Below are 23231 nucleotides of genomic sequence, written 5' to 3' on the forward strand. Positions count from 1 at the left end.
CAGCAGCACCTGCCATTAAAGCTAAAGTATTTTGGTTATACATGTATTTGTTACCATGGTATGACGTGATCCCAGGCTGGAGAAAAAGATTTTACTTTGGAAGTAGTTATGGCTTAGAGCTGGGTTTATGTTTAAAACCAGAAGACTGGATTGTGGCTGTAGGGGAGGAGAAGACCACTGAGAAGGATGCCTGGCACACCTTGGGTCCTGAAACCTTCAGAAGGGGCACTAGGTGGTATAAATGGGCTAAGGCCAAGAGGGCCAAGGCCAGATGAGAGCCCTGAGATACATGGAGGCCACAGGCAACACTTGGGAGGAGCACTGCTATAAATTGAGGGCTGTAGCATGTGACAAAAGAGACAGGGGCCACAGGACACAGAGCCGACATGGGCAAAGCAGGGGCTGAGGGGCCACAGCCCATGAGGGCAAGGCAGGGGCCCAGGAGCTTAGGGTCCTGTGACAGCAGACTTAAGGTAGAGGGGCCCAGCCACAGCAAAGCAGATCAAGGCACAAGGGCCAAAGCCCAGACAAGGATCTGAGTCCTAAAGCAAAACTCCCTGACCTCTAGGGGTAGCCTACTAGCCCAATTATAATGTCAAGGCATGCCAGGCAACACAACAGAGTGGGACCTCAAGAGGCTAGCAGCAGCAAGTAAGGCGGGTTCCAGGCAGCTGCTAGTGGGTGACTTGAGCATTCCAAGGCCTAACTTGCTACAAATATATTTGTGGCTTATTCCTCCTTTTATCACACCATTAATTGAATAACCATGTGGCCAGGTCACTATGTGAGGTGTGATTGACTGGTTAATCATGTCTTACATGGAATGTCTGTCAGGGAGCTGCCACACAGTTAGGATTTTAGTTCCACCTAAGGACTAATGTGGCTTAGTATCTGATCACCTACCTTTATAAAAGATTATGACAAACTAATCCCCCCTCTATCCTATGGCTGTCAGAATAGCTTGAAAGACAGCAATTTTTTTCCTTTATCACAGTTCCTCCTTTTTCTTCATTTTCTTTTGCATGTATGACTTACAGTTTATTCTAAAAGTGGTTGGTTAATTTCCATTCTTATTTCTGGAAAAACAACTTCAGTTATTGAGATCTACTCAGACACCACATGCCTCTCCCATTAGTTTCATACTTATAGCAGAGGAGGCCAGAAAGAGACAACTCTCTCAGATAGCCAGGACCAATACTATAGAGGGCCATAAATATTAAATGAAAGACCTTGAACAGGACTCTATATTCAGTGCAGAGGCCATGCAGGGAATGAAGCACCCAAGTGATGTCTCCATTGTGCTGTGTTGCTTGGAGTTAGGACAGACATTCAGAAAGCCTGAGCCTGAATTGATTAAATCTTTGCAGGTTAGTCTAACCTGCCTAGGTTGAACCAATTTGAAAGTGCACAGACATTCCCTCTGGACTGAGAAAATACAGGCACATGACTGCAGTTGCTCAGGCTAGCAAGCAGGGGGTGCTAAAGCAACCTTTCTCTTCCCTTCCACAGTGCTGACCTGAGGGTGAGGCAGGACCAGGCACTGGTAGAATACTTTGATTAGGGAGGGGTGTAAACCCTCACCCTGCCTGCACAGTCCCAAGCTTTTTCCTGCTTGCTGCTCAAGGGGCGGGAGTGTTGCCAGACCCCAGACCCCAGTTAGCATTCTGAAGGAAAGGCAGGGTATGCAGTGCCTGCATCTGTTGACGATACTGGGCTTTTCAATCTCCCTCTCTCTGCTTCTTCCTACTGTCTGCAGCAAACCTGACATGCAAGGGAGCAGGGATAAGTGCTGATAACACAGCATTTATCATCTCATCAAGGAAACAAAAGCCTTTCTTATTAGTTCAAGCTCTTAAACAGTTTTTTCCAAGGAAAGAACAGATAAACTTTACCAGCTGACCTGTTGATTAGCTCCAAAAAGCCATAAGCAGACACTGTCCAGTCTGCCTTTGTCCTTCCCAGTGACATTGGAGACACACACACACACAGACACTTCTCAGTATTAGCTAGCATACCACATGCCAGCTAGGGTCTATGGGGCTGGGATCCATTAGGTGGGAGATGAGAGGAAGGAAGGAGGGATCCCTGCTTGAGCAGTGAGTGGTGAGTGGGGGGAGGGCAAAGCCAGACAGACCCTGCTGTGCCTGCAGTCTCTCCTAGAGCTCTGGCTAGAGACCAGAGAGGCAGGACCAGCCCTGCTATCTGAAGCAGACAGCCCAGCCTAGTCAAGCCCAGCCCAGGCCTGCAAAGCATCTGGGATACTGGTGGGACTCTGGTTTAACCTAAACAAGGAAGGGGTCTGGGACAGACATTGCATAAACCAGTTTGACCCAAAGGACATCACCCTGACATCTGCTGGGAAGGCCATACAGCAGTATGCAGGCAATCCAGGAAGATTTTGGAGAGTGTTGGGGACAACTTCCTGGCACAAGTGATGGAGGAGCCAACTAGGGGTTGTGCTCTTCTTGACCTGTTGCTCACAAACAGGGAAGAATTCATGGGGAATGTAATAGTGGATGGCAACTTGGGCACTATTGACCATGAGATGATTGAGTTCCGGATCCTGAGGAAAGGAAAGATGGAGAGCAGCAGAGTAAGGACTCTGGACTTCAGGGCTCGGGACAGACATTCAAAAAACCTGAGCCTGAATGGATTCAATCTTTGCAGGTTAGTCTAACCTGCCTAGATTGAATCAGTTTGCATCTGCACAGACATTTCATCTGGACTGAAGAAATGCAGGCACATGCCTGCACTGGCTCAGGCTAGAAACCAGGGGGTACTCGAGAAGCCCCTCCTTCCCTTCCATAGTGCTAAAGTGAGGGGAGGCATAGCTAGGCCCTGGCAGGATGCTCTGATTAGGGAGGAGTTTAAACCCCCACATTGCCTGCACAGTCATAGGCTTGTCCCTCCTCGCTGCTCAAAGGGCAGGAGTGTTGCCAGCCCCTGGTTAGTACTCTGAGTAAAAGGTGGGGGATGTGCAGTGCATGCATCTGTTGATGATACTGAGCTTTTCAATCTCCCTCTCTCTGCTTCTTCATACTGTCTGCAAACCTGATGGGTGAGGGAGCCAGCAGGGAGCTGATAACACAGCTTTTATGAGCACATCAAGGAAATAAAAGCCTCTCTCATTAGTCCAAGCTCTTCTTAAATAGTGTTTTCCAAGGAAGGAACAGAGGAACATTACCAGTTGACCTTTGATTAGCTCCAAAAAGCCCTAAGCAGACACTGTTCTGTCTGCCTCTCCAAGTGAAATTGGAGACACACACACACACATACAGACACCTCTCAGCATTAGGTAGCATACCACATGACTAGGGTCCAGGGGGCTGGGGTCCATGCTATGGGAGATGCAGGGGTGGGGGGAGAATCCATGCTTGAGCAGTTGGAGGGGGGCAGGAGGTCAGGGGGATGCCAGACAGGCCCTGAAGTCTCTGCAAGAGCTCTGGCTAGGGAGCAGGGAGGGAGGGCCAGTTCTGCTGTGTTGCAGAAAGCACAGCCCAGCCCAACCCAAGGCTGAAAAGCATCTGGGATACTGGGGGACTCTGATTTAACTTAAATCAGAAAGGGGTCTGGGACAGACATTGCATAAACTGGTTTGACCCAAACCATTTAAGGCTGATATTACATTAAATGAGAGTTATCTCAAGTCACTTTTGCCCATTTTAAAACTAGTTTATGTGCACTGAATTCATGTTCTGCTACAGGTCCAAACCAGTTTCTGATCTCTTAAACCAGTTTATGTGTAATGTCTGTCCCTCCCTCAGAAAAGCAGATTTCAACTGGCTCAGGAGACTCAAGGGCAGGATCCCCTGGAAAGGCAGTCTGAGGGGGAGAAGAGTTAGCTATACTTTAAAGAAGCCTAACAGAGAGTGCAGGAACAAACCATCCTGATGTGCAGGAAGACTAGCAAGTATTGCAGAAGCCCAGCTTGGCTTACAAGGGAACTCTTCAGTAAACTAAATCACAAAAAGGAAGCTTATAAGAAGTGGAAACTTGGACAAACAACTAGGAAGGAGTATGCAAGCATTGCTCAGGCATGCAGGGATGAAGTCAGGAAAGCCAAAGCACAATTGGAGTTGCAGCTAGCAAAGGATGTCAAGGGTAACAAGAAGGGTTTCTACAAGTGAGTCAGTAAAAGGGAAGGATGAGGGAAAGTGTGGGTCCCTTACTGAATGGGGGGCAACCTATTGACAGAGAATGCAGAAAAGACTGAAGTTCTCAATGCCTTCTTCACTTCATTCTTCACAGGCAAGGACAGCTCTGAGTCTACTGCACCTGACAGCACAGTTTGGGAAGGAAGTTAGCAGTCAACAATGGTAAAAGAACAGGTTAGGGACTATTTAGAAAAGCTATACATACACAAGTTCATGGGGCCACATGAGATGCATGTGAGGGTGCAGAGGGAGTTAGCTAATGTGATTGCAGAGCCACTGGCCATCATTTTTGAAAACTCATGGTGATCAGGAGAGGTTCCAGATGATTCGAACAGGGCAAACATAGTGCCCAGGTTTAAGAAAGGGAAAAAGGAGGATCCAAAGAAATACAAAGCAGTCAGCCTCACCTCAGTCCCTGGAGAAATCATGATATAGATCCTCAAGGTATTCATTTCTAAGCACCTGTAGGAGAAGAAGATGATTAGGAACAGTCAGCATGGATTCACCAAGGGCAAGTCATGCCAGACCAACCTGATTGCCTACTGTGATGAGATGACTGGCTCTGTGGAAGTCGGGAGACCAGTGGATATGGTATACCTTGATTTTAAAAAGGCTTTTGATAGTCTCCCACAACATTCTCACAGACACAGAAGTACAGACTGGATGAATGGACTGCAAGGTGGATAGAAAACTGGCCGAAGCATCAAGAGAATAGTAATCAATGGCTCAATGTCTAGCTGGAAGCTGGTATCAAGTAGAGTGCCCCATAGGTCAGTCCTGAGGTGGTTTTGTTCAATATCTTCATCAACGACCTGGAAGATGGCACAGAGTGCACCCTCAGCAAGTTTACAGATGACACCAAACTGGTGGGGAGTAGGAGATACCCTGGAGGGTATGGCTAGGATTCAGAGTGACCTAAACAAATTGGAGGAATGGACCAAAAGAAACCTCATGGCTCCCTCCATTCCCCACAGAAAGGAGTCTCCAACCACCACCACCTGGGAAAAAGAATGATTAGGATGATTTGGTTTGGTCTAGTAACAAGATGAATGAGAAGGGAGGGTATGTAAAAAAATCCTGCACTTAGGATGAAACAATCCCATGCACCAGGCTGGGGCTGACCGGCTAGGCAGCAGCTCTGCAGAAAAGGACCTGGGGGCTACAGTGGACAAGAAACTGAATATGAGCCAGCAGTGTGCCCTTGTTGCCAAGAAGGCTAACAGCATACTGGGGTAGGAGTGTTGCCAGTAGGGCAAGGGGAGTGATTATTTCCCCCTGTTCAGCACTGGTGAGGCCACATCTGGAGCACTGAAAAGATGTGGACAAATTGGAAAGAATCCAGTGAAGGTCAGCAAAAGTGTTGAGGGGGCTGGGGCACATGACTTACGAGAGGCTGAGGGACCTGGGCATATTTAATTTAAAGAAGAGAAGACTGAGAGGGTATTTAATAACAGCTTGTAATTGCCTGAAGTGGGGTTTAAAAGAGGATGGAGCTAGACTGTTCTCAGTGGTGATGGATGACAAAATTTTCTCACTAGGAGGGTAGTAAAATGCTGGAACATGTTATCATGACCTCCTGAGGTCCTTCCCAATCCTAATTTTCTACGTTTCTCATAACAAATCATCCTAATCATAACTTTCTCTTACTATGTTCAACCCATAGTTCAGGACTCCTTTCATTATATATAGTTTCAGGTAGAGTGACTAGAACTAAACACAGATTTCCTTGTTACCACTTACCTCCTTGTATTGTGACATCTTGATTCATTCAATCTATGCAATTCTTTATACATCTTTTTTTTAACAGTCACTCCTCACTGAACAGATTTTAGATTACTACTTCCTATGGATTTTTTCCCTAAGTTAACACTAGTAATTATTAACAATAATGCGAATGAATAATTTACAAAGTGCATTTCACTGATCAACATTGATTTTCCTCTGCTATCATGCTACTTACTTGTTTAAGTTTGCTAGGCCTCCCTGGTACTCTTCATAATGTACTGTAGTCTGCACTAACCTAAATGATGCTGTATTATTTTCAAATGTTTCCATTTCATATCCTGCACTTTCCTATACTCTATAATAAACATGTTATATAGGATTATTCATTTATGTCTTTTAGCCAGTTCCTCATTCAGGACAGTACTCAATGTCTCACACTGTAACTACTTAGTTTCTTGATAGCTTCTTGTAACCAGCTGTAGCAAAAGCATTCTGAAAGTCATGATGTGTTTTATCAACTGTTTCTCTTATAGTCCTTATTTTGGCATGCTTATTGAATTTTAATACTTTAGAGCAGGGGTGTCAAATGCACCACGCCCCATGGGCCAAATGAATGGCATGGGGCCAGTCCACAGGCTCAATGAATAGTGTGAGGCGAGTCCACATGCCAGTTTAGGGCTGTAGACCAGCCCCAAATTCTAGATCCAGTGAACTGGGCTGGCTTTGCATACAGCATATATCCAGGACCAGTCCTACAACTGCATGCAGTGCGCACCAACTCCAGCCCCATGTACCACCTGCAACGCACACCTACCTCAGCCCCATGTTCAGTGCATGCTTATCCCAGCCCTATGCACCATGTGCAATGCATGGGGCTGATCCAGTGTTCTCTTCATGCAGCATGTGGGTCCACTCCAAGACCCATGGGTAACATTGTGGGATGGATCTGACCCACAAGCTGTATCTTTGTCACCACCACTTTAGAGAGACAAGATTTTCCTATAAGACAACATTGCTAGTTTTCCCTGTTGTTCAGAAGTTCCAGGGGTTCCCTTTCCCTAAGGTCCAGAGGTTCATCTGTGAGATGGGATGCAGCTAGCTTTTAACACTGGTAGCTAACAGGCTGGGTCATCACACTCAAAGAGTGGTCATCACTGGTCATCAATGGCTTAATGACTAATTAAGAGGAGGTATTGAGTAGGGTTACACAGGGGTCTGTCCTGGGGCCAGTATGGTTTAATATTTGGACAATGGGATTGAGTACACTTAGAAAACACTCATAGTAAATTTGCGAATGACACCAAGCTGGATGGAGTTGCCAATACTTGGATGATGGGATTAGGATGCAGAATGACTTTGATAAGGAAGATCATAGGATCTTAGGAAAGTAGGGCTAGAAGGGACCTCACAAGTTCATTTAGTCCAGCCCCCTACTGAAGGCAGGAGCATCCCTGGTTCAACCATCCTAGGTTAATGCTGATTAACCTACTCTTGCAGATTTCCAGGATGGAGATTCTATAGTTCCTCTAGATAACCAGTCCCAATGTTTGAATATCCCGATAGTCAGAAAGTTCCTCCTAATTTCCAACCATAATTTCCCCTGCAGCAGCTTGAAGCCTGTCCCCTACAGCCACAAAGAAAACCTCATCTCCATCCTGTCTCTAATCACCCTTCAAGTATTTGAAGACTGTTAACATCTTGGTCTTCTCTTTGTCAAAACTACATAACCCTAGTTCTTTCAACCTTTTCTCATAAATCTTGCCTCCCAGGCCCCTAATCATCCCAATCATGATGGCAATGGTATATTCTCTGTGATCACAGAGGGCAGGACAAGGGGTAACAAATTTATATTGCAAGAAGGGAGATTTAGGCTGGCTATTATGAAGAACTAATTGTGTGAGAGGTTAAGCATTGAAACAGATTGCCCAGAGAGGTTGTGGAATTAGCAACTGACTGGTATGGTTTAGATAGGAGTTGAACTATATGATCTCCTGAGATCCCTTCCACCCCTACTTTTCGGTGATGTTGTAAGAGGTGCAATATTTATCGCCATAACTGTATGCTTTGGCTATCATCTCAAGCACCTTCTTTTTAAGTCTAGATATAGACTTAGACTAAATAGAGGTCCCAAATATACATTATCTAGTCTTGTTGTTTAATTTATTCTAACATCTTATTTCCTGATGTGCAGTCAGCTTCTTTTGTTATTTTTGTGTTTATTGCAAGAAGGAACCAGTTCTATGAAAATGTTACTAGAAAGAAGTAATAATTGCAAATTTGAATTATTTTTAAGTGTACTTTTCATGTACAGGGTATCCTCATATCACTGCGATTAAACTAAAAGAAAATAGACCTTTTGATTTCCATGGGAGTTAGAGTATACTGCCACAGACCTCATTTATATGTTTATATTTTTCCTTGGTGGGGGGGCGGGAAAGGCCACTAGAATCAAAAGGCAGAATATAGTCTCAATTCTCTTTAAAAAAGGAGTAGTTCTCAGAATAAAGTTCAACACAGACAAAGGTAAAGAGCTACACCTAAGGAAGAATAACCAGATGAACAAATGGGAGCTGCACTGGGCTGGGCCGTGGCACTTCTGAAAAGGATTATGAAGGTTTTGGTGGATCACAGACTCAGCATGAATCAGCAATGTGATGCAGGCGCAAAAAACCCCCAAATGCTATATAAACATAAGTATTCACTGTAAGACTTGGGAGGTCATAGTACCTATTCAGTGCTGTCCAGGCCTCAGCTTCAGTATTATGTGCAGTTCTGGACTATTCGTTTTAAGGTTAAGGAGAAGTTGTAAATGGTCCAGAGGCAAATAACAATAAACAATAAAGAGGTTTAGAAGGCAAGACATAAGAGAAAATGTTGAGATAAGTAGAAAGATTTAGCTTGGAGAAAAGGAAATGAAGAGCAGAACAGTTTTCAAATACTTAAAGTAGAGGGAGAAGTGTTTTCCTTTACCACAGAAAGGATACAAAGCAATGGTTTTAAATAGTAACAAAGTAGATTTGATTAGAACTCAGGAAAAGCCTCCTTATTGTTACTATAGTAAGGCAATAGAATAGACTACCCAAGGAAGTTATAGAATCTCCTTCACTGGAGGTTTTCAAGAAAAGGCTGAAAATCCATTTGAAAGGGATGGTTTAGGAACAGCACTCTTTCTTTTGTGCAGGCGGATGTGGAGAGGGGGGAGATGTTAAAGGGCACAGGCACATGGGGGGCAGGTGGGAGTGGGAGCAAGTGGCACAGGGAACCAAGGTGGTGGGGTAGGGGCAGCAGTCAGGGGAGCTGGTGCCATGGGGTGCAGGTGCAGGGGGGGCAAGTGGTTGTGGGGCAGGCATCAGGGGCAAGGTGCAGAGAGAAATGTAAGTACATGGGTGGGGGCAGGTGGCAGGGGGCTGGTAATAGGCAGAGTAGCAGGTGCTTCAGGCACCATGGGGAGCCAGGCACAGGGCATGCAGGAATTTGGGAGGAAAGGCATCCAGGGATGCAAGTATAAGGGAGTTCAGACAGCAATGGTACTTGACTCCCTTGCTACCTCCCCCCCCATGCAACTTGCCCTCTTGCCTCTGCTTACCCTACTGCAATGGTTGGGGGTGGGAAGGTGGGGGTGTCTTAATTTAAGACAATGCTCGAAAAATTAGATTCTAAATATGGAAAACTATTATAAATTTATACATTTTCCGTATCTAGATGTTAATTATTGAAGTAGTTGTCCTAAACTCAAAGTCATCTTGGATTCCAGTAAATAATATAATATATTTAGAAGTCATGAAATATTTTGGCTCCTTCTCTTGAAGTGAACCAACAACTGTTGTTTACTCTTGTTTTCAGAAAAAAACTTAATTTTTGGCTAATGGTTCAGGTCATCCAGTTGCTAAGTACTGAAAAAGTGAAGTTTGCAAAATGTAGTCTTGCAATTAAAAGTACGTATAGCACCTTTATATTTCAGCATACCTTAATTCACTTTTATGGCCCTTTTGGCCTTTAAAACAGAAGATTGAATAAAATACATTAAACAAAGTGTGATTAGAATATAAAACTGTTCTTGCTGTATTCTACCTCTGGTTGATATAACTTTTAATTGCTTACCATTGTATTTAATAATAAGCTAAATTCTGCCTAGAAAAGCACCTATCTTTCCTCCCCATATTAACTGGTTTCTAAAATGAAACACTTTGTTATAGTTTCATACTAAAAGAAAGGAACTCCAGAGATTCAAAATGCTCTGGTATTCTTTTAATGCCAAAAAGCATGCCTTCCTTTCAGCTTCATTATTTCATTTCTTTAGTGTTTCACTTCAAGGCCCAGATCTTATTTGACCTCCAAGGTATCTAAGTGACATTTACCCAGACTTTTAGGCATCTAAATCATTCAGTTTGAATCTATATCAGCCTGTGCGTTAGCTAAAATTCTACTAAGGTTCTTTCCCACCCATACTTTTCTGTACCTTTCTGGTTAAAGTACTCTCCTGATAAGTAAGAAATGCACACTCAATCCTCTTAGGGAGGGTTTACAAACCAGGTCTCCCACTGTCTGGACAGGTACTCCAGTAACGGCAAAAGCTGTCCATGGTGGATAGCGGTCTACCAAACTCAAAGGGGCAGCTAGCTGTTTTCATGGGCAGATCCCAGGGCCAGCTGCCGTTTTCATGGGCAGCACCCCATACAACTCTGATTGGCCAAAGGGCCTCTTCAAACCCAGTGGACCATCTTGAATAAAACAATGTTAAATAGTAATACTTGAATTTCAAGGACCACGTGGAAAACTTTGGTGTCTGTCAAAAGGAAAATCATTGATAAATGCAATTTAATGCTGAACTGTTGGTTAGTTTCTTTCCAAACTGACATGAATTTTTTCTCATTCTCTGTTAAAAGTTAGGCCAATATATTATTATTAACATGTCCATGTTTTTCCCTAAATATAGTATATATTTTTAAATAACAGATATAATATAATTAATATATATAAGGATTGTACAATCGTAATATACAATATATTAATATCCTAATATATACTATACTGAATTAATATCCTAATATACAATGGACCCTTCTTCAGTGATTCTGTATAAGCTATCACTTGCCATCTAATGAACTTCAAATTAAAATACAAACTCTGGATATTATTTTGTTGCTTGGAATATGTAATATATGGTAAGAATATCCCATATGGTTCCACAGATGGGCAATAGAAATGCATTTTAAAATATCCATGGCTATTCACATTAGTTAATTAGATTTCAATAGAGAAATCTCATAGGTTACAATAAAAAAGTTACAATAAAAAAGTATATTCCGTAGACATTTTTTGGTGACTATCTACATATTCCAGGTATTTATACTTCATTTTATACTCAAGATCCTAATCCTATCCTTTATCTCAGGACATCCATTTGTATTAACCTTCATGTTTCTCTTGTCAGCTTCCTGTTGATGAAATACCAAAATTAATATAGTGTTGGACCATAATTTGCACATTTCTAAAATATAGTGTTCTGATAGATTTAATATCTAAACTATTGTTTCTGTGTAATTCCCACTAGAACTGTCAATAGGCTTTCTAAACTAGAGAAAAATCAAGATACTCAAGGGCATTTGGCCAGTGGCATATTTCATATAATTGGGTCATATCATTAGATGCTATAAATTGTTGCAATGGACTTCAAAAGCTCTACGCCAATTTTCACAGCTTTGAAGCTGGCCTGTTGTCAATGTCTTCCATTTAGTATCATTCATATATAAGTATTGGCTGATATAGCTTTAATTTTTATTTTATGATCAGCAGCTTTTTATCTATGGTAAAAGCATTGCCATTTTTTAATTATTGTTATTTCAAAAATGAAAAATAGCTTAACATTTTAAATGTCTTCAGTACCTTTTTTAAGCAGCAGGTGACACTGCAAAGTAGCATGTTTTGTGCCTTGCTTTTTTTAAAAATGGTATATACTACAATGGTTTTTTGCGTTATCTTATACATTTTGGTTTGGGTAACTGAATTTCCATTACAAGAATGCAAGACTTAAAATCAAACCCTCAGTGACGGACTTAAACTATTTTTAATGTTTTAAATCCATTCTGCTAATAACAGTTGTAGATTGTGCCAAATCTTTTGAAGAAACATTGGCAACAAGTCCAAGATTTCATAATTCTATGTCCTCAAACACCACCTGCAAAAATAAACTCAAGAGAAACCAGGAATCAAGATCTGATCCCTGGTAGCAGTTTTGTAATAGTGTGTGTTTTCCATAACACACATCTAAAATTATTGTATTTAGGAAGTAGTGAGGGCAGTTGGCTGACCTGGCATAGTTCTCATTAGATTAAAGTAACCCACAAGAGTCTTTTAACCCACAATTTTTTGACAACATATTTAATGCTAATTAGATATAGGTAACACTAGGAAACAATTTCTTACCAAGAAATATTATCAATACTATACAGCAAATATTTATATAGCACTGTAGTCATTGCACTCTGCATATTTACAGGCTGCATAAATAACAAATAAATAAGTAATAACTAATAATGATCCACTTAGGGTGTCTTCACTGCACATTACAATATGTAATAAAAGAAAACAGCAGGCTAAATAGATATAACCTAAAATAACCCTAGCAGAATATAGTACAGTTACTTAAATCTGCATCATCTGATCATGTAATGTCTTTTTCACATTAAATCTGCTAATAATTTCCTCTGCAGCATTCAAGAACTCTGCAGGCATCACAGGTTTTAATTGTCAGCCTCTTGCATGCCAGCATGCCACATGAAGACACTATTGAATGAAACAGCAATCATCAAACCAATTTTGTGCTCTTAGGCCCCCTCTACACAGGCAGGTAAAAGTGCAATAGGATCTAATGCATGATTCCACACATGCATGGAAGGAGGTGCAATTGTGGGACTCACACATTAGAACACACCACACCTTATCTCCAGTGCCAGGGGGAGTCTGGGAACATGATCCTGGGCTCCCCCTGCACTGGCTCCCACAGTTGACAGCATTCTTCTTCCTACAAACACCGCAGCTGAAGATGCTGCCTCTGCTGCAGCAAGCCTCACAGCCAAAGAGGCTTACAGGTGGGGGGAGTTTCTCATGCTATTAATTGGTTGAAGGTGTAGCTGGGTCATGACTTAAGACAGGATTACCTGGTTAATCACACCTTAAGTGTACTGTGTAGAAGAGGCCTTGAACTGATATTGTGTATGGCCTAATGCACTATGCAAATTTGGAAACTGAAATGGGAAAAATCTTTATCTAACTTACAAAATAACATAGAGGAAAAATATATGAATACTGGTCTTGAGTATGCTGATAATTATATCATGTTTGCCTGCTCAACTGAAAAGCTCTAAGTCACTCTGGACTGCTTTTATGGAGCATATGAAGTGCTTGGATTCACTGTCAACTTCATGGAAACCAAGATACTTTACCAACCCACCCCAAGCTAACTAGATGCTCCCCCACAAGGGCAGTCCTTGGAGAATGTTGAGCATTTCCCCTTACTATGTAGTTACCTTTCCCAAAAAGTAAACATAGAAGATAATATTCAACACCAAATAAAATCTGCCAGTGCTGTGTTTAGACATTGCCAAAATCAAGTCTTCAATGATCATAAGAATAGGACCCAACCCAAGCTTCTTGTCTACCAGGTTGTCGTTCCATACACAACTGTATGAGTGTGAAACCTGGACAACATATCAGAAACACCTGGAAGCCTTGTAATGTTACCATCAGTGATGTCTCCAGAAAATCTTCCATATCAATTGAAAGAATGGAAGAATGAACATCAGCATTCTGCCTCAAGCAAACACCTCCAGCATTGAATGCATATTTATACAACACCAGCTCCATTGGGACAGGATATGTCATAAAGATGCCTGGCAACAGGCTCCAGAAACAGGTCCTATACACCCAACTGACTAGTGGTCTTTGCTGTAGAGATTGGTGGAAGAAGAGATTCAAGGATGTCTTGAAATGCCAGTCTAAAGAAATTTGTCCATCTGGTGTCACCAACAGGGCATTGGCTTCTTCAACCATGGGATGTCATTCCGAAAACAAAGATTGCTAGGAAGAGACAGGATCCACCTGACGAAGAGAGGGAAGAGAATTGTTGCAGACAGTTTTGCTAACCTAGTGAGGAGGTCTTTAAATTAGGTTTGCCAGAGGATGGAGACCAAAGTTCTGAGATAAGTGGGGAAGCAGGTGACCTGGAGGAAGCACAAGCAGCAGGAGAGGCCAGGGGCACTACTTCCTGAAAAAGTAGGGCAATCAGCTACTTAGATAATTCTAGTTAGACACGTTTGGCAAAAGGAGAGGTTAGGAACTGTTTAGAAAAGCTGAACATGTACGAGTTCATGGGGCCAAACATGGTGCACCTGAGGCTGTAGAAGGAGTTGGCCAATATGATTGCAGAGCTGCTGGCCTTTATCTATGAAAACTTATGGTGACCAGTTAATTAGTTAATATGAAGACATTCTCATTCTTCCTGAGAAAGTGGGGCAATCAGCTAGTTACCTCACATATCTGTACATGAATGCAAAGAACCTGGGAAATAAAGAGGAAAAATTGGAAGTCCTTGCATAGTCATAGAACTATGATGTAATTGGAATAACAGAGACTTGATGGGATACTTCACATGACTGGATTACTCTCATGGATGGATATAAACTGTTCAGGAAGGACAGATAGGGGAGAAAAGGAGGAGGAATCAGTCTTTATGTAAAAGAGCTGTTTGATTGCTCAGAGGTGCAGTATGAAACTGGAGATAGGCCTCTGAAAGTCTCTAGATTAGAGTCAGAGGAGAGAGCAATAAGCATGATGTCATGGTGGGGGTCTGCTACAGACCACCAGACCAGGAAGAAGCAGTGGATGAGGCTTTCTTCAAACAGCTAGCTGAAGTTTTCTGATCACAGGACCTGCCTTTAATGGGGACTTCAGTCACCCTGACATCTGCTGCGAGGGCAATACAGTAGTGCACAGGCAATCTAGGAAGTTTTTGGAGAGTACTGGGGACAGCTTCCTGGTACAAGTGTTGAAGATCAACTAGGGGCCATATTCTTCTCAATCTGCTGCTGACAAGCAGGGAGGAATTGATGAGGAATGTAGAAGTGGATGGCAACTCGGGCAACAGTGACCACGAGATGATTGAGTTCAGCATCCTGAGGAAAGGAAGGAAGAAGAGCAGCAGGGTAAGGACCCAGGACTTCAGAAAAGCAGACTTTGACTCCCTCAGGGAACTGATGGATAGGGCCTCCTGGGAGGCCAGTCTGAGGGGAAAAGGAGTCTAGGAGAGCTGGTTATACTTTAAAGAAACCTTACTAAGGGTGCAGGAATGAATGATCCCACTTCTCAGGAAGAGTGGCAAGTATGGCAGAAGAGCAGTTTGGCTTAACACGGAACTCTTTAATGAGCTAAAACACAAAAGGAAAGCACACAAGAAGTGGAAATGTGGAAAAATGATTAGAGAAGAGTATAAGAGTAGTGCTCAGGCATGCAGGGATGAAAACACAAAGGCCAAAGAGCAACTGAAATTGCAGCTAGCAAGGGACATGAAGAGTAACAAGAAGGGTTTCTACAAATATGTCAGAAACCAGAGGAAGATCAGGGAAAGTGTGGGTCCCTTAGTGAGTGGGGGAGGCAACCTAATGACAGATGGTGCAGAAAAGACTGAAGTATTTAATGCCATTTTTTCCTCAGTCTTCACAAACAAGGTCAGCTACCAGATTACTGCACCTGGCAGCACAGTTTGGGGAGGAAATGAGCAACCACCAGTGGCAAAAGAAGAGGTTAGGAACTGTTTAGAAAAACCAGACATGTACATGTTCATTGGGCCAGGCATGGTGCACCAGAGGTTGCTGAGGAAGTTGTCCAATATGATTGCAGAGCTGCTGGCCATTATCTATTAAAACTTGTGGTGATCGGGAGAGTTCCCAAATGATTGTAAAAGGGGAAATCTAATGCCTCTCTTATGAAAGGGAAGAGGGAACATCCAAGGAATATAAACTAGTTAGCCTCACCTCCAACCCTGGAAAAAGTCACAGAGCAGGTCCTGTAGGAATCCATTTCTAAGCACTTGAAGGAGAAGAAGGTGACTAGGAACAGTCAGCATGGATTCATACCTGACCAAGTTTTCCAGCTTTGTATGATTGGCTGTGATCTACCCTGACCTTAGCAAGGCTTTTGATATGATCACCCACAACATTCTCACAAGCAAGCTATGGGAGTACAGATTGGATAAATGGACTGTAAGGTGGATAATAAACTGGCTGGATCATCAGGCTCATTGGCTCAATGTCTAACTGGCAGCTGGTCTCAAAGGGAGTGCTCCAGGGGTTGGTCCTGAAGCTGGTTTTGTTAAATATGGTTTTGTTGAGCACCCTCAACAAGTCTGTGGATTACACCAAGTTGTGTGGGGTAGGAGATGTGCTGGAAGGTAGGGCTAATATTCAAAGTGCCCTAGACAAATTGGAGGATTGGACAAAAAATTAATCTCATGAGGTTCAGTAAGGGCAGGTGCAAAATCCTGCACTGAGGATGGAACAATCGTATGTACCAATATAGGCTGGAGACTGATTGGCTAAGCAGCAGTTCTGGAGAAAAGGACCTGGGGGCTACAGTGGACATAAGCTGAATATGAGCTAACAGTGTGCCCTTGTTGTGAAGAAGGCCAACAGCACACTGGATTGCATTAGTAGGACTGTTGCCAGCAGATCAAGGGAAGTCATTATTCCCCTCTATTCAGCACCAGTGAGGGTACATCTGGAGTACTGTGCCCAGTTTTGGGCCCCCCACTACAGAAAGGATGTAAACAGTCCAGTGGAGGGCAACAAAAATGGTTAAAAGTCTGGGGCACTTGCCTTATGAGAAGAGAAGGAGGGAACTGGGCTTATTTAGTCTGGAGAAGAGAAGACTGAAGGGGATTTAATAACAGACTTTAGCTACTTGGAGGTTAGTTCCAAAGTGGGTGGAGCTAGACTGTTCTCAGTGGTGGCAGATAACAGAAGAAATAGCAATGCTCTTAACTTGCAGCAAGGGAAGTTTAGGTTAGCTTTGGGAAAACTCTCTCACAAGGAGGGTAGTAACGCAGTGAAACAGGCTACCCAGGGCAGTTGTGGAATCTCCATCCTTGGAGGTTTTTAAGACTTCTCTAGATAAAGCCTTGGCTAGAATGAGATAGTTGGGGCTGGTCATGGGGAGCAGGGGATTGGACTAAATGACCTCCTGAGGTCCCTTCCAACCCTAATTTTCTGTGAATCTGTGATTCTAAGAAATGTGATTATTAACATAAATACCAGGAAGACGAGCTTTGAATCATCCCCAGTGGCATCATGAACAGGGCTCCAGGTTTTCTCTCATTTAAAAAGTCCCCATTTTTTTAATTAAATAAAATAACCCCAAATCCACATTTTTTTTTGTGATATATGTATATATATATACATATGTATAGTGGCATTTCATTTTAATCATGGGAAATGTTTATTTTGGGTTAATATTTTAAATCTGAAAGTTAGGGATTTTTTTTGATCAGAGAAAACCAGGAGCCCTGGTCATGACGCCACTGGGGGCAATTCAAAGCTCGAGTCTCCCTGGTATTGATGTTAATAATTACATTTCTTAGAATCATAGATGTAGACAGTCAAGTGGAAGGATATATATATAGTGCTGTTTCATTTTGATCACAGACAAATACAGATTTTGAGTTACTTTTTTTAATCCAAAAATTGAGCATTTTTTTAATCAGAGAAAACCGGGATCCCTGGTCATGAAGTACAACAAGACATTGTCACTGTGGAGGTGAATAGATGAAACAGACAAAGAGAAAGGGTTGTGACCCAACATCACCAGGATTTACTCCTTCCTCCTGGAATAGTATGCTACATCTGCAGTTGACCATGCACATCTTGGATTGGCCTCTTCAGTCATTTAAAGATACATCCATGACTTCCCTATCTACTGGAAGATTGTAATCCTCGTGTTGAGGGACTTCTAACAACAACGACCTGCCTTGCCAAAGGGCAGCCTATTACACGTGCTCAATAGTCATGCTTACTTGCTCATCCACAATGCATAAGAAATAGGATCTCAAACTATGCATAAGAGCCAAAATGGTAGTTATGTATCTGGGTACTGCCATTTTGACTCATAAAATGAAATAGAATTCTGCCCCCACAAAATTTCAAAATTATGAGAAATAATTTACCTTGTAAAAATCAGTCTGAAACTTATCATCTGTGCTATTATCTTCCACAGATCAAAAGTTGGGATAAGCAAATTGTGTGTAAAATATACAGAAATCATTCTTTAAAAATATATATATATTATTCTTGTTGATTTTTCCCATTAAGTTGAATATTTTTTATGAAGTGGTAGAATCTTTCAAAACAGTGCAAATTTTTAAAATACTCTTCATTGATCCCAGTTTTTCTATGTAAAGAAATCTTGCTATAAATTAGTCTTTAAGCTACTTCCAGATGTGAAAAAGAAAATAAAACTGTGTTTTGCTTTAAGCTTGGCACATGCCGTACCAAGAGAAGCACATGCCTAGAAGAGGCGTCATGTTATTTTTGACCCAGCTTGCCCAACATCTGTATAGATCAGGTAATTCAGCAGGGGGGGTTTTAATTGAATCAGCTGTGCCAAAAAGCACTACTGAAGCACCCAATCTATACAGAGCCAAGTTGAACTAACATACTTCCTCTTCCAGTAAAGCACTCTTTTTCTTTTTTGTTTTTTCACATCTGTCAGCAGTCTTAGAGAAACAAATTGACTTGCTAATTTTTATGTAGCCTTTTCAGATTTTGTTATTCTTATCCCCAAGCCAGAAAGAGATAAAGGAAATAAGCTCAACTTCTGATCTATCTATAATAAATATATTTCAAAAGATGTGCCTAGAGATATTATTTCAGACTGATCAAACATAGGACTGGCTTTGCAGGAAACTCTAGAATCTCTCTCTAATGATTGCCAGTTACAATAATGGTTTCCAAATAATTGACAAGGCCAAGTCTTACAAGATGCCTGAAATTTTACGTTCATCATTACAGATGCAAGAATGGAAAAATTGTCAGCTATGATTTAAAATGTTTGTTACCCCTTCACTGGGACTTCAGGGTTCTGAGCACTGTCTTTTTTGTATCATGTTCCTCCCTATGTCCTGACCTCCAGGAAGTAACCTACAACGGAAATGTCTAAAATACTTAGCTTTCCCCATCTTATTCCAAAAAGAATAAGAACAATGCTAACTATCCACTTATAAAAATGGCTTAATCCTCTCATTTTTTCTTCCTTTCAGAAAATAGCACTTCAAGGAAGGAGACACTGATAACAAAAAAGGGATAGTTAGGATAACCTTATAGATTCATAGATTCATAGATGCTAGGGTCGGAAGGGACCTCAATAGATCATCGAGTCCGACCCCCTGCATAAGCAGGAAAGAGTGCTGGGCCTACATTACCCCAGCTAGATACACATCCAACCTTCTCTTGAATACCCCCAGGGTAGGGGAGAGCACCACCTCCCTTGGGAGCCCGTTCCAGACCTTGGCCACTCGAACTGTGAAGAAGTTCCTCCTAATATCTAATCTAAATCTGCTCTCCTCCAGCTTGTGGCCATTATTTCTTGTAACCCCCGGGGGCGCCTTGGTGAATAAATACTCACCAATTCCCTTCTGTGCCCCCCTGACGAACTTATAGGCAGCCACCAGGTCGCCTCTCAACCTTCTCTTGCGGAGGCTGAAAAGGTCCAGTTTCTCTAATCTCTCCTCATAGGGCTTGGCCTGCAGGCCCTTAACCATACGAGTGGCCCTTCTCTGGACCCTCTCCAGGTTATCCGCATCTTTCTTGAAGTGCGGCGCCCAGAATTGCACGCAGTACTCCAGCTGCGGTCTGACCAGCGCCCGATAGAGGGGAACTATCACCTCCTTGGACTTATTTGTCATGCATCTGCTGATGCACGATAAAGTGCCATTGGCTTTTCTGATGGTTTCATCACACTGCCGACTCATGTTCATCTTGGAGTCTACTAGGACTCCAAGATCCCTTTCCACTTCCGTGCCACCCAGCAGGTCATTTCCTAGGCTGTAGGTGTGCTGGACATTTTTCCTCCCTAGATGCAGCACTTTGCATTTCTCCTTGTTGAACTGCATTCTGTTGTTTTCTGCCCACTTGTCTAACCTTGGGCACTAGGAAGAGATTTTACGTTGTTCCTTTCTCCTTACCTAGGGGAAAATGAGAGGAGCAGGAACCAGGGCAAATTAGGGAGCAATGCCAATGAAACATTATGTTTGGTCTTCTATGTCTGGAAGCTGAAATGGCAGTTATAGACAGGCCGGGCCTTTGTCCTGCAAACACAACTGCTAAAGGCAGTTGCAAAAGTGGGTTGGGCAGCACAAGGAGGCTAGCACCTCAGGCATCACTTGACAGCTGTGAATCAGGCAGCTCCCTTGGTAAGAGGGGGCCATTTTGATCTTTTTTCACTTCCCTTCATATCAGCAGGAGGCAATGGCAGAGCAACCAGGAAAATGTAGACTTTATAACGAAGACCACTACACTGTCATTTTTGCTTATCTGTTAACATAAGTTTCATACACTTCAACAACATAATGCGTTGATTGCTCCATCAATACACTTCAACATTACTATATACAGAGCAACTAAAATCACACTCTTTTTTTTATATATTTCACAGCTCCGTAAATCTGTTTTCAGCATCAGAGCAAGGAATCTTTTAGAAAAGGAGACAGCAATCAATAAAATCCTGAGGTAACAACTGGTACTAGTTTGACATTATCTTTTGAATTACAAATGTGATGTTATTAACAACTTATGAATGATTTCTGATCTGTTTATTCTGTAAAAGTGTTTGTATACAAAGTCAGTGTACAGCACATGCATATGATTGCCAGGCTCTTTGCATTTATGGAGAGATACTCAACCCCCAGCCTACAGGCCAGATCCTGTAGTCATGTGATCTGACCTAAAGGGATCCCCAAGGGCTTGGAAATTTGGCAGTGAGGTAACAGTGGCAATTAACATTACCCTCACTCAACCACCACCAAATTTCCAAGCCCTGCTGCCTAGATGACATGGCCCTATGCACAGCATCCAGCCAGCGTACATGTAAGGCTGGGGCAATGAGCCCAGTCCAACACATGTGGGACTGGAAGCAGGGCAGAAGGCCTGATCTGGCATATGTGGAGTCAAGGTCAGGGTTGGGGTTGGGGTGATGAAACCAATCCAGCGCAAATGGGGCCAGGACCAATCCAGCCAGGGGCATAATATGGTCCCAGTCGGATCAGGCCCTGCATGTATTGGATTGAGCCCACAGACCAGATCCAGCCTGTGGACTGACCCACACCACACATCTGGCCCTCAGGCCCAAAGGGTGGGCACCACTGATTATGGCAGTGTATCCCTTTATATTAAAACCACAGTCTTTTTTACATTTTTGTATAAATGGGAAAAGTACTTAAGGCATATTATTCAACCAAGACAGAAGTAGGTCTAATTAATATATGTTACCATCCCTCGTCTAACAATTTAGCTTCTGGTTTGGGCACTTTCTACCTGTTCCTCTAGAATTAACCAAATATGATTCTTCAGAAGTTACTGTCATTTTGCACCTTCAGGTTTTGGTTGGCCAACAGATTCCAAAACAGTCCTTGCCCACAAACTCAGAAGAATATTGTTACAAAGTCTTGCATTAAGTTTTAAGTATCCTGCACTAGAAGATATGGTTTCTGATAACATCGCAACCAGAAACAATGAGGTTCAGAAAGCATCAGATCCTATTCCACCTTTTAGGGACTTAAATGGACAAATGTGATCTTAGGCCACACCACACATGAATGCACCTAATTTTGTTATACCTTATCATTGTAACCTTAGTCACAAAGCACTAGGCAGTCCCATCCACCTTTTGCATTCACGGGTCTAATATGATCTAACTGAAATTTGGTGGTGGAGAAACAGTGACAATAAATGCTGCCACTACTTTTACACCACCAAATTACCAAACCCCGCAGGCCAGATGACATAGCCCTGTGTGAAGGATCCAGCCACAGAAAACCTGTACTGAAAATGTATAGGTTATTAGTTTGTTTATAAGTACAGTTTCATTATCATAAAACGATACACATCTACAGTACATTAACTACTGCTAACTGGGAAATATCAGAATAAAAAGGAATAACTGATTGGAAAAATATAGCTGAGAAATTAAATTAAGTATTTCAGTGCTTTACGAGGAGCAGTTCAGTATAAAATTATGTAGTTCAGTGTGACTCCTGAATTGTGAAGTTTGTTGAAAAGTGCCTTGTAATTACATTCCATTTGAGAAAAATTATAGCAGTCACCTTTAGCTTTCCTTAAAAACCATGGTAATATATATTAATGTGAACAATTACCAATTCAAATGAATGTCCTTTGTCAAGATCTGACGGATAAACATTGTAACTGTAAGATCAAAAGTATTAATTTCAAACAAAGCTCATGGCTCTGTTTTTGAGTACTTCAGTTACATAAGTGTATCTTACCTTTATAGAAGTTAGAGTGAAATAAGTACAGTTTCTGTGACATAATAAAGTACATTTAAAATATAGTTTCATATACTAGTTTCAGGGCAGTGTTTGTCTAAGTTACAGAGAGACAAATTCTATGCTGACTCAGGCCCTGGCCAGACATTGCATTTTTGCTGGGAGAAAAGTCTTTTCCCTGGTACAAAAAGAAAACCTACAGCCATTCAAGGGATTTCTTGCAGAGGAGAATTGGCTCTTCCACAGGAAAGTTCTACCTCTTCCAACTAGAACAAGATCTCCCCTCCTGCAGTAACTTTAACAGCTATACAATTGTCTCGGCACTGACTCCCTGACATCCTGCCCAGGGATAAACTGTCATGGAGCCCTGTGGGGTTTCTGGCTTGGAAACGTCCTCTCTCCCTCCATTATGCCAATTAGCTGATTGGTGGAAGAAGTGGGAGAGGCATTCTCCCATGGCAGGAACCCTTGTGGAGCCCTGTGAAGGTTCCCATCACTGAAGGTTAGCCCCTGGCCCTGACCTCTTCTGGGTGAGCCCTGAGGAGTGGGGGGGGGGGGGGTGTGAGACCATTGTCCTGCAGCAGGGAACCCTCCCACAACCTCAGAAAGATTCCTCCTGTGGTCACATCCTCCTCTTACACTCAACTCAGAGGACAGCAGGGGACAGGCAGCTGTCTTTTGTGATGGGAACCCCACCAGGGCACCCCTTGCCTATTCTACCAGTCAGCTGATTGGTGGGAGAGGAGGAAACAGTCTTTTGAGGCTGGAGCCATGGGAGGGCTCCATGGGAGGGCTCCAGCCTCTTT

At 42.5% G+C, this 23231-nt stretch overlaps 1 protein-coding gene across 4 annotated transcripts in view; it reads left to right on the forward strand.

Annotated features, from left to right (window-relative positions):
• NALCN (sodium leak channel, non-selective) overlaps positions 1–23231 on the forward strand; it is a 486033-nt gene that overhangs the window by 385496 nt on the left and 77306 nt on the right. For all 4 annotated transcript variants that reach the window (XM_090022644.1, XM_090022651.1, XM_090022634.1 and 1 more), the window contains one exon: positions 20580–20653. In XM_090022644.1, coding sequence (XP_089878770.1) covers positions 20580–20653 — 74 coding nt within the window. The remainder of the gene's footprint in view (positions 1–20579; positions 20654–23231) is intronic.

The sequence above is a fragment of the Crocodylus siamensis genome, chromosome 1, assembly GCF_052110815.1.
Source record: "Crocodylus siamensis isolate JL-2025a chromosome 1, ASM5211081v1, whole genome shotgun sequence".
In the NCBI taxonomy this organism is placed as follows: Eukaryota; Metazoa; Chordata; order Crocodylia; family Crocodylidae; genus Crocodylus; species Crocodylus siamensis.